Source organism: Lolium perenne, chromosome 6 (genome assembly GCF_019359855.2).
Source record: "Lolium perenne isolate Kyuss_39 chromosome 6, Kyuss_2.0, whole genome shotgun sequence".
NCBI lineage: Eukaryota > Viridiplantae > Streptophyta > Magnoliopsida > Poales > Poaceae > Lolium > Lolium perenne.
In genome coordinates this window covers 192,023,479-192,035,474 of record NC_067249.2, presented here as the reverse complement: position 1 = coordinate 192,035,474, position 11,996 = coordinate 192,023,479, and the positions used below count along the sequence as shown (strand labels likewise).

The window sequence follows — 11,996 nt, the reverse complement described above, 5'->3', positions numbered from 1 at the left end:
TGAATAGTGGAGGCGGCTCTAGGATCCCTCTCACGTCATGACGAAGAACTGATTGTTTCCTCTCTTCATTGATTTGGAGGAGTTTCGAGTTTCGGAAGGTTCCACCGGCGAACTTCAATGGACGACATACCGGAGATTGCTGGATCGGATGGTATTCGGTCGCACGTAACCAAGCTTTTTCTGACTATTCGGTTTCAGAGGGAGGATGTGAAGCTCTACAGTCTGTTGCCATCATGGGACATGTTTTTAGTTCCATGGTGAAGTCAGTCACAGAGAATGGCATGGAATCTGAGATCTCGGAACTGGTAATGGTGGTTCGAGTCCTGGTGGCGATGAGGTTTTGCTTGGTGATTCGTGACTTGTAGTATCGGCATCAGCAAGTAGGGCGAGAAGAGAATTTTAGAGTCTAAACTTGTAGGGTGAAAATCAAAGGTCTGACCTTAATTGGTTGTGCCTGACAATGACCTTGTTGAAGATATTGTTTTGTGAGCGTGAACTTTCTTGTGGGTGAAAACCTATGACTATGATTAGAAAGATGACGATGCTTGTGCACTGTTCCCTTCTCGGAGACATCGCTTTTAAAGAAGATAGACCTATGGTGCTGTTTTAGTGGTATTTGGTCCACTTCTAGAAGGAACAAATCTCCGCAGTGGTACTTTTTTCTGTATTTCTTTTTTTTATTGTGTGCGTCCGTATTATCACTAGGTTGCATATGGTGGGTGTAATTGGTATCTTTGCGATATTAATATATTCCCTTTATTAAAAAAAATTGAGAGAAAGAACACATGTGTCTTTAAACAAGGAGAATGGTGATTTTCCATGCACATTTTAGTTGTCGATCCGGTGCTTTAAGATGTGTGCGCTTTATGTATAAATGAGACCACCCAGTACTGAATATGACATATTTTGGGATTTGAAGTTGTTGGGTGAGCCACTGCTGCCTCAACCACTAGATCTCTGCCTTGTAAACAACATGGGACTAGTAGACTGAATGAAACATGAAAAAACTGAGAGTAAATGGTGCACGGGACAAAGACATTTCTCTTTAAACAAGAGCAAAAACATATCGTCCAATTTATCACTGTGTCTAATATATCATCGAATGGTATCTTTAGTCTTCCATCACCAAACTATAGCTAACACAATTTGACTAGTTTCCAACTCAACTGCAAGGAAAGACTTCATATGTTCCTGATAAACTAAGGAGGTACTGATTCGAAGGTGGACGATATTCTCCCTGCGTTGTGTGTTGCTGCTGTTGCAAGTGCATCACTTGTTCACTTTATCCGTTCATTGCTTCATTACACAGAAGTAAAACTGCAAAACTAACTATTCCTAGTAACTCACTGACGGGCGGGATCATGTTATCATCCGAACGCCTGCTTCCCCTCTGTATATTCCAGAGGAGACAAAGGAGAAGACACGAGGAGGAGCTCAGCACTCAGCAGCAGATGGAAAGGGAAGAAAACGAAACGAGAGCAGCCTAGGTGACCTGTAGGACGGCACCGAAGGCCCCAGACCCAACCACCACCACCACGGCCGTCTCCTTCCCAGCCTCCCGAAAATTCGTTGCTTTCCAAACAAGCACGCACCTGTTAATTTCAGACTTTCAGTAGCATCAGATCGAATACCCTCTCACTTTCCGACGCTCATCAGTAGCAGCTGGTGGAAGCATCTCATCTCATGATCCATCTCCTCTCCCCCTTCTTCTTCCACATTTCCCAACACCTGTAAAGCAGTAGAGCACCAAGTGCAAGCAGAAACAGCCACATCTCTCTAACTAGCTTCCTTGTCTCATCTCGATCTCTAGCCACAATCAGCTGGACCAGAAACTCATACAGATCCTCTGCTCTGCTGGTTCTAGAACTTAGCAACAGGATGGACTGACAGGAGCAAAGATTTAGTTACTCATCTCGGTTTCTTGGGATTCCTCTTCTCTGAATCCTCCCACCGTGCTTCCGTCATCCATGGCGGCAATGGCCACTCCTCCACCTCCTCCTCCCACAGCTCTTCGGCCGCAGCCGACGTGGATGCCCTACGAGCCGACCAGGGACTGCTCCCAGGGCCTGTGCAGCATGTACTGCCCGCAGTGGTGCTACTTCATCTTCCCGCCCCCGCCGCCGGTCTTCGACATCGCCGGCTCCAGCGGCGACGGCGACGACTCCTCCGGCCCCACCTTCTCGCCCCTCGTCATCGCCATCATCGGGGTGCTCGCCAGCGCCTTCCTCCTCGTCAGCTACTACACCATCGTCTCCAAGTACTGCGGCACCTTCAGCTCCCTGCGGAACAGGGTCTTCGGCTCCCGCGCGGGCGGCGGGGGCGACGGCCACGGCCACGGCGACTCCAGGGGCCAGCAGGAGCCGTGGGACGCCGCGCCGTCCGACGGGATGGACGAGACGCTGATCAACAAGATCACCGTGTGCAAGTACAGGCGCGGCGACGGGTTCGTCGACAGCACCGACTGCTCCGTCTGCCTCGGCGAGTTCCGGGACGGCGAGAGCCTGCGGCTGCTGCCCAAGTGCAGCCACGCCTTCCACCTTCCCTGCATCGACACCTGGCTCAAGTCGCACTCCAACTGCCCGCTCTGCCGCTGCAACATCACCTTCGTCGCCGCCGCGCAGGAGCCGGAGGACCGGAGGGGCAACCACGAGTTCGTTCTCACCATAGAAGACTACTCGGAGGCGGGGCCAAGGCGCGAAGAGCCACAGACCGTGCCGAGCAGCAACGGCGGCGGCAATCAGGACCCGAAAGATCATCCAGGGAGATCCGAGGCGGCCAATGGCGTGGTTGAGATCAGAGAAGACGGCGCCGCGCCACCGATCCCGGTTAGAACGCCGTCGTCGCTGTCAGACACGCACCGTGAAGCCCGGATGTCCATCGCCGACGTGCTGGAGGCCAGCATGGAGGACGAGCTCACGGCGGCCAGGGAGAGCGGCCTCCTGCAGCCAGGCTCCTCGACCTCGAGGCGGTGCCACGGGGAGCACAGCAAGGACGGCGCGCCGACCAAGAAACTGCCGTCGGCTGGTATGTCCTGCTTCAGCGGCAAGAGTGGTGGCGGTAGAGGAAAGGATTCAGCTCCTCCAATGTGATTCTTCAGACATTCCTCTTCTTTAACAAGAACACTTGACCGTGATTATACTTTTCCGTGTGATTTCGATGGAAGATCGAGTTGTTAGATTTCTTCGTCGCTATGATCTCATCTTGCGGATCACCCGCATCATGCAGAAATCGTGCCCCTTGTTCTGCTGACTGGTGAGATCTCCTGCACCTGCTTGGTCTTCCTGCATTCTAGATAAAATTGTATAGGACTTGATTTTACTTCTTCTTGTTCCATATTGCCACTCGTCCTTCTACACGATTGGTTTCTGCTCCAGAGCATTCTATTCTGGATTAGGCGATTAGCGAGTTAACTATATCAGGCAAAAGATTTGTCTATGATGACATTGTGGACGCTTCACTTTTTTGTCCGATGCTCATGTGTGCATTGGCACTTACTCCATCTCGCTGTCAAAGCTGAACTAATCATTTGGGCATGCGTGTGTGTGGTAGGCCGCTCCAGCGTGATTGTCTAAAAATCAATCTAAACTCGAATATGATGTGGCTGTGCTTGTGCAGAGCAGATGTTTGGTCTCGTTAGGTGGCCAGTGTAATAATGCCTTCCATTTCGAGTGAAGCATCCCCTTCATCCCAGTTTATGACGCGTACGACAATGGTGAGTGGGCATCCTCTTTGGTTTGTCGTCGGTCTTCGGATAAGATGTTCGTTTCATATGTCAAACTGCAGTTGAGTATTAGGTTGACGTAGCAACTAAATCAACAGGTCTTGATTATCTGTGAAAACTTTTAAACATCTGCATTTTCTTCCTGAGCTGCAGATGTGCTTCAGTCTTCAGATGCTGCTGAGCGCAGAACACCGGCGTCAAGATCTTTGTCTAGTTTATTATCTTAGCTTACGTATTTGTAGGTACAGTTGTTGGGTTTGATCAGGTGCTTTCTCGTCCATACATATTTGGGCATCTTTTTTTGGTTTGTTTCTCTGATCATGTGGAGCGTACGCAACGATTTGTGTTATTGAAATGGGGTTGGTGCGTGCAAGTTCTTCCGAATAATCATTAAAACTAGGCTAATTAAAACTGAGTTTGATATTTCCCGTCTGGCAAGTTACGTTGTACAGTATAATCTTACATACGTACAATGAGAAAGGCTACTCTGCCAACTGATCATTGCAGAAAATGTTAAGTGTCCGAAAATTGGACACTGAATTTTTTACATGGAGACGTCCCAAAGCGATTTTTATTGTTCGATAGAGCGCCCCACTATGATACATTAGTTACACTCGAGGTAACATACATCCACATGCAATGCCTACTAGCCATTTTAATGATATAGCATGTGATTAAATGAGGAGAGAGATACTTGTTATAACTACTACCTCCATTCCAAGGTATTTTTTAAAAGTTAAACCAAACAAAGTCTGACCAAACCCTTAGAAAAATCTATCAACAAATATGATATTTTCTAGCTACCATGTGAAAATATATTTTATTATGTATCTAATGATATTGTTTTGTATTTAGTACGTTAGTGATTTTTGATAGAAACTTGGTCAGTCTTTTTTTTTTTTGAAACGGAGACAAAAGCTTTGCCTCATCTATTAATTAAGCAGAAGGTGCCCGGTTTTTAGGAGAAAACCGGGCAAAAACTTACAAAGACAGGGCCAAGCCCACACTCACCCACACGGCGCCACGAAGGCACACCGAGCCACCCTGGCTACCCACATAAGCTACACAAACGCGAAGCTCGAGTTGGTCTATGCCAAACAGATGGCTCCCAAGAAAAGGCCGGTAGCTCCGATTCTGACGACGAGCCGCGGAGAGGAGATGCACAAGACCTGCGCCGAAAAGGACCTTCACCGTCGAACCGCCCCTCGAAGGTCATCGTACACCACCCAAAGGCAGCTTCGACTTCACAGCAAGAGGAGGCCAACCTGAAGACATTCGGACACGCCGGGACGGAGCCGACTAACACGGTCTTGCAGCAACCAAACCATGCCCAACGCCATTGTCGTTGCCGCCCAAGCCCACCGCCGAGAGTCACCTTATCGCCCAAGCGACCCAAGGTCAAGCACCCTCGAAGATGCCGAATATTCGGAGCCGCCGCTCCGACATACCGCTGCTCCGTCGCGCCCTGCGCATCCACCAAGACCACCACCTTCCGGGGCCGCCGCCCCGACATACCACCGCTCACTCTCGAGCTGCGACGCCGCACGAACCGTCCACCCGCAACCCAAGCTGCACAGGGCAAAAGGCCGCAGACCACGGGCATCACACCAACTTGGTCAGTCTTGACATAGATTAACTTTCTAAAAATAATATAAGACTTAACCTTTGGGTTAGAGGTAGTAGCTATATTAACATAACATTACACACCCTAAGACAAAATGAGTCTACACCCTAATAAATACTCTCTTCGTTTCTAGATATAAAGTGTATAGTTTTGGCACGAAAATTAAAGAAACACATATGAAGCGAAAGTTACACTAGGTTTGGATGGGTTAATGAAAGGATCGTGAACTAGGCTGAGCCCATCTGGAGCAGCGACGGTGCACGTCTCCTTCATATGCTTCGCGTGAAGCATAGTATAGGAGGGGGTGCTTTGCACCGACCTAGTCGGGAGCGCCTATCCCCCGCCTTCAGCGGGAGCGAAGCACCACCCCGCTTAAGGCTCTTCTTTCCGGTCGCTCCAGTTGCAGCCCAATAAAGGCACTATTTCCTTTTCTTTCCTTTTTTTATTTTAGTTTATATTTTAATAATGTTTAAAATTGAATAATATTCAAATTAAGTTCGGTCATCCAAAAATGTTTAAATCTGAAAAAGTTCAAATTTAAAAAGTTTGGGTTAAAAAATCTATAAAAAATTGTTCAGATTTAAAAATATGTTCAAAAATTGTTCAGATTTTAAAAAAATCGAATTTGAAAAAGTTCAAATGTGGAAAATTTTCAAATTTTCAAAAATTTCAAGTTTTAGAAAATTGGATAAAAAAATGTTCTATCCTGAAAAATGTTCGAATTTGAAAAAGTTCAAATGTGAAGAAAGTTCAAAATTTGAAAAAGTTCATGTTTTTAAAAAGTTTGGATTAAAAAATGTTTAGATCTCAAATATTTTCGAGTCTAAAAAATGTTTCAATTTAAAAACTTCAAATGTGAAAAAGTTAAAAATTTTGAAAATTTTATGTTTTTAAAAAGTTTACAAAAAAACCAGAGAAAAAACGAAAGAGAAATCCAGCAGAATAGAAAAACACCAAACCCAAAAAAGGCATAAAACCAACTACCACTTTAATGGGCCTGGCTCAACCTATTCTGCCATGTGCGGAGCGCCAGATAGCGCCCGCATTGGCAGAAAATAGAGTTTGCCGACCTAGTCGGCACTAGGCGAGTTGCCGCACAACCCCTGGCTGCATGTGGGCTTGGCCCACGTTAGTTGGTTGGTTCGGGTTCGCTCATTCTAGGTTGCGTTCGTTTGGTTTGTTCTGGTCCGGTGCTGTAAGAGCATCTCCTACATGCAGAAATACGGCGCCGGAGTGGACCGCGAAGCTCCAGCAAACGCGCGAGAACGCAGCAGGCGCTAATTTTTTTTGCCACGCGCTGGATTCTGTGTCATCATACGCGTCAAAACTGGCGTGCCGCTTCCAGCGTGCTATTAAACAAGGCGAGCGCGCACCCAACCGCCTGGAAGTTTCAATCCGCGCTTCTCTCTGCCACCTCGCCACGCGCGTCGCTCCTCTGCTCCACCTCACCTCGCTCGCCGCTACGCCTCCGCCGTGATGCCTCCCCGCTGCCGCTCGAGCTCCAGCGGTATGCGTGCGCGTTCGAACGGGACGTTCTACGCGGAGATCCGGAGCGACGAGGAGCGCATCGGGCTCGGCACGTTTGAGACGGCACACGAGGCGGCGCGCGCGTACGACACGGTCGCCTGGTGCCTCGGCCGTCGATGAATTTATCGGACGATTGGACTCGGCAGCAGGCGGAAGACCTCGTGCTGCCGCCGCAGGCCGTCACGCAGGAGGCGAGGCAGCGGCGACGCGAGCTCGAACAATGCCTCCTCATCGCCGAGCGGGACGAGCCCATGCGCCTCGAGTGGGCGCGACGCTTCCCGGAGGACGTGACCACGGAGGTCGCCTTCTTCGCCGAGAAGGCGACGCAGAAGCGAGATCGGGAGGCGAGGAGGGCCAAGAAGGAGGCCAAGAAGGAGGCCAAGAAGGAGGAGGAGGAGAAGGCCGCGAGGAATAAGGAGAAGGAGAAGAAGAAGGGCGCCGGTCCGTCAACCATCATCGTCGACTCTACCTTCTCGGAGTTCGAGTGGTCGTCGACTTCGGTGTCGTCCACAACACCGAACCCCTCCGACTTCGACTGGTCCGACTAGTTTTAGTGTAGTCTAGTTTTAAATTCGGCTGTAGCAAATGTGGGTTGAACTATGCAATATATTTATATTTTTAGTCTATTTTTAGATTTTGTTTGATCTATTAGATGTGGAATTATGTGAAAAATGTTGTTTTTTAGGGCTGCATTTTAGCGCATCTGCAAAAGGACCTTTTAAGCGATGCATTTAGGCGCGGCGGTTTACGGCACCCGGTGGAGCTCTACCGACGCTGCTCCCTGCATCCGCATAGCACGCGCTGTACTGCGCTTGTTGGAGATGCTCTAAACTTGGAGTGTATTGTGTTCGTTTCAAGAGTATACGATTCCGTAAAAAAAAAGAGTATATGATTCTTTTACCCTTTTTCTCCTTTCTTTCTGTTCATATTTTCGTTTTTAAAATATAACGATTTTTTAGGGTTTTTCAAAATATGATGTTTTTTTACATTTGAACGGTTTCAAAATTTGAATAGTTTTTTAAATCGAACAGTTTTAAATTTTGAACATTTTTTTATAAACTACTTCATTGTTTTATGAACAATATTAAAATCTGAACATTTTTAGATTTGAATATTTTGAATTTGAATTTTTTTGAAAGTGAATATTTTTTCGAATTTGAACATTTTCAAGATTGAACAATTTTTTGAAAAATTTAGAATATTTTTAATACAAGTATTTTTAAACAAAAAAATTTCGAGATTGAACATTTTTTGAATTTAAAAAACTGGAATGAAGGAGATATTTGGTCTTGTTAGGTGGCAAGTGCCTTCCTGCTAATAATGCCTTCCATTCCGAGCGAAGTATCCCCTTCATCCCAGTTTCTTTTGCGTACGACAATGGTGGGTGGGCATCCTCTTTGGTTTGTCGCCGGTATTTGGATAAGATGTGTGTTTCATATGTTAAGCTGCGGTTGGGGATTAGGTTGACGCAGTAACTAAATCAGCTGGTCTTAATTATGTGTGGAAAATATCTCATTTTCTTCCTAAGCTGGCTGCAGATGTGCTTCAGATGCTGCGGGAGATCTCAGCGACATGCTCGTGGATGGCGGTGTTGGTCTCCTCGAGGACTTGGTCTAGCATCCTCAGGTCCGGCATCGCGTTGAAGGAGCCTAGGATCACCGCCTGCTTCGGGACTGCGAGCTCGTCTTGCACTCGGCGAACTCAAAGTCGTCAGAGTCAATGTTTGAAGCGAAGGCATCCTGCTCGGGCTCATGCCTTTGACTGTTGTGCTATCTATAGCAGCGTGCGGCCGTTTCAGCCCAGCATGGAGTAGGCGGTGGCGATCTGGCGCACCATTGTGACGAGTGTGGAGTCGATTCGTTTGAGGCGAGTGTGAAGTCATAGGTGAGCCAAAAGGTGATAAATAGGGGAGCGGACGGTGTGCGCATTTACGACGGTGGTATCCGAGGTGTCTCCACATGGGGAACTGACGCTTCCATTAAAGACGTTGACCTACCTTCGGTAGTATCTGAGGCGCCTCATTAAAGAGGAAACCGAAGGTTGGGTCGTTGTCGTGCCGATCCCACTAGCAACAGTTGATGTGGCGCGAGGCACCGACACACCCTTCCAACACTCTGCGTGTAGGGCCGGCACGGGTTTGCCAGTATTTGATATCGGATTCAAATCCGGACGACACATTATTGGGGACTTGGGGTGCAGGTGTGAGCCTAAAATATGGCAGGCACCCAATAAGACTATTGGGGGAGGGGGTGCAGTGGCGGAGCCAGCATTTACATAATGGGTATTCAAAGTTATACGATTTTTTCTAGTACAACAATATAAGATATGGAAGTTCGGAATAACAAAAACAATTGCAAATCCATCGTGGTAGTGACAACATCTCTAATAATTGAATTACTTTGCAACCACAAAGAGAATAGATATTATTTAGCTCTAAGATTTCCCTTATTAAAGTTAGAAATGATGGCATCGTGCTTCGCTTGCAAGATAATTGATGCTCAAGAAAACTAACCAAACAGATTACATTATTCTTCACATATTTCATCCTCTAATCTCAATAGGGAAAAATTGAAAACCCAAATTATGACTGAAGCACTCACTTCTAATAGTCTTACCAAAACCCTGAACTGTGGCTTGTGGGAGTGGGATTGTTGGTGTGCAATGATGCAGCTACGGAACTAGGTCTGGATATGCCACCACGAGCCCGGTCGATGACTGGAGAATTTTGAACTGCCGCATGGAGGTCGGAGCTCGGTTGTGCGCTGCGCCTGCGCGGCTTGTGGGTGCTCTATGGCGAGGGATTCCGATGGCGGCGGCACAGTGACGGGCCGAGGCGGTGAAAGGGTCGGATTATGGTCATTCCCGCGGGGGGTCCTCGCCACCGACCTGCTCGGTAGGTGCGGGATGTTCCACACCCTCTGCGCGAGGCTAAGTGGGCCCAACAGGTAACAATGGTTGTTTTCGTTTTTTTTTCTCTCTTCTTTTCTGTATTTTTTGAAATATCTATTTTTCCAGGAAAAAACTAATATTTTTTAAAAAAATCTGAACAGTTCAAAAATGAGAATATCTGAATAATTTTAAAAATTGAACATTTTTAAAATTTGAACAGGTTTCAAAAATGATTTTTTAAAAGATTTGATCAAATTTTAAATTTGAACACTTTTCAAGTTTGAACATTATTGAAATATGAACATTTTTTGAATTTGAACATTTTCAAGTTTGAATTGTTTTCATATATTTTCCAAATTAGAACAATTTTCCAATTAAACATTTTTTGAGTTTGAACATTTTTAAATTCTAATATTATTCAAATCGGAAAAGAAACAAAAAAAAAAACAGAAACAGAAAAATAAATAGAAAACAGAAACGAAAAATGAAAAAATGGAAAAAAAAAGACCTACCTGGGCCATGCTCACAGCCACGCGGGGATGTGCGGTGCCTACAAGATGCTGACCTGGTCAGTGTATAGGCTTTACTGTGCGGTGCCTACAAGATGTTGACGCGGTAAGGTCTGCATATCGCATGCTGGTGGAAATCCGGGAGAGAAGGATGGCGTAGCTTGAGGAGTACGCTGGAAAATCTAACAGAAAAGGGGAGGAGAAAGACTGTAGTTCAATATGGCAAGTACAATACCCTCAAAATTGGAACACTTCCTGTGGAGGCTTCCTAAGCAGTCCCTACCTTCGGCAGATGTGCCCTCTGCGGAACACCTGATTCGTGGAGACACGCGTTGATGGAGTGCAATATGGCGAGGAATGTTTGGGCTCTACTTCCGGAAGGGTTGGTCGAGGTTCTAATCAATATCCAAGAACCAGATGCCAGGAGCTGGTTATCAGTTGTGATAGAATTGTTACCGCATGTGGAACTAACATTGACAGTGGTAACACTTTGGTCCATCTGGCATACGAGAAGGAAAGCGTTGGATGAGGAGGTGTTCCAGAGCCCGTTATCTACCTTTAGCTTCATCAACAGGGTCATCAGTGATCTGGAACTGATTAAACCCTCGGAGCGAAGTAGAACAACAGAAGCATCTCCGATACCTCGGTGGCTGGCCCCACCAACAGGGGTGGCCAAATTTAACGTTGGCGCGACGATCTCGAAGAATGGAGGACTAGCAGCGGTTGATGCGGTTGCCCGAGATGAAGTGGGAGTAATCCTCGGCGCTTAAGTTGATGATCTTCCAGGGAATGTCTGACCCGGAAACAATGGAGGCAACGGCGTGCAGGGAAGGGATGGCACTCGCCAGCGACCTGAACTTACAGCGCATCAAGCTTGCCAGTGAGTGTGCCAATGCTATTCGACGAATCCAAAATGGTGATGTCCTAGGACATTATGGCCAGATTGTTCGGGAGTGAGAGCAACGGTCTCGAGTTTTCAGACTTTTGATTTTGCTCATGGCCAAATTAGGACACACAAGTAGTGACCCGAGGAAGATTTGGTTTCATCGATCTTCTTTTTCACCAAATATGATAGCAACTTTTTGTTAAAAAAAAATCGACACTTCGAAATACTCTCTTTTTAATCGACGTGCATACCATCTACACATTCACACGATCTTCACAACTTAACGTCAATTTAATCAGATTGAAGTAGTATGTTTCTAATGAAACTTGATGAGCACACATTTTTTCGAAATGAAAGCTTAGCCCCAACCTCTGAGTGATGCACACGGCTCTACTTTTGTTGCATAGTTTTAAGAACTATCAAACTTAATGAGCGCACATATATAACTGTTTTGCTATGTCTCGGTCAACTGAGATTTTCGTAAGTCTAAATCACTTAAAAAAGTGCTTGAGTTGCACTTTTTTATTTAAAAAGTGCAATTGCACTTTTCTGCCGGAAATGTGCAACTGGACTGAGCTACACTTTTCTTTAAACTGTAGTTGCATTTCTGAGGTGACTGAGACTTAAAAAAAATACTCCAGTTAACTGAGACATAGACACACCCCATATATAGTGGAGATGTACAAGTAAAAGAATTTATCAAAAAAACCGACACTTTAAAATATGGTCTTTTTTTGTAGATAGAGCATATGCACCTGTGAGCCGAATCGAATTTCCGTTTGTGATATCAAATTCGAAAGAAAAAAATCCCTGCACATACGTTTTTTTCCATTTAGAATC

The 11,996-nt window shown here is 46.2% G+C and overlaps 1 protein-coding gene across 1 annotated transcript; it reads left to right on the top strand.

The window, feature by feature from the left end:
* Positions 1 to 1,437: 1,437 nt before the first annotated feature.
* Positions 1,438 to 3,457, top strand: LOC127306608 (E3 ubiquitin-protein ligase Os04g0590900). Its single transcript, XM_051337274.2, has one exon. It carries the CDS (start codon positions 1,968 to 1,970, stop codon positions 3,087 to 3,089), a length of 1,122 nt encoding a protein of 373 aa, XP_051193234.1. The 5' UTR covers positions 1,438 to 1,967; the 3' UTR covers positions 3,090 to 3,457.
* The last annotated feature ends 8,539 nt before the right edge of the window (positions 3,458 to 11,996 follow it).

What these genes read in the sequence shown, in the direction of transcription:
- LOC127306608 (XM_051337274.2), top strand. Translation starts at nt 1,968, where the DNA reads ATGGCGGCAATGGCCACTCCTCCACCTCCTCCTCCCACAGCTCTTCGG.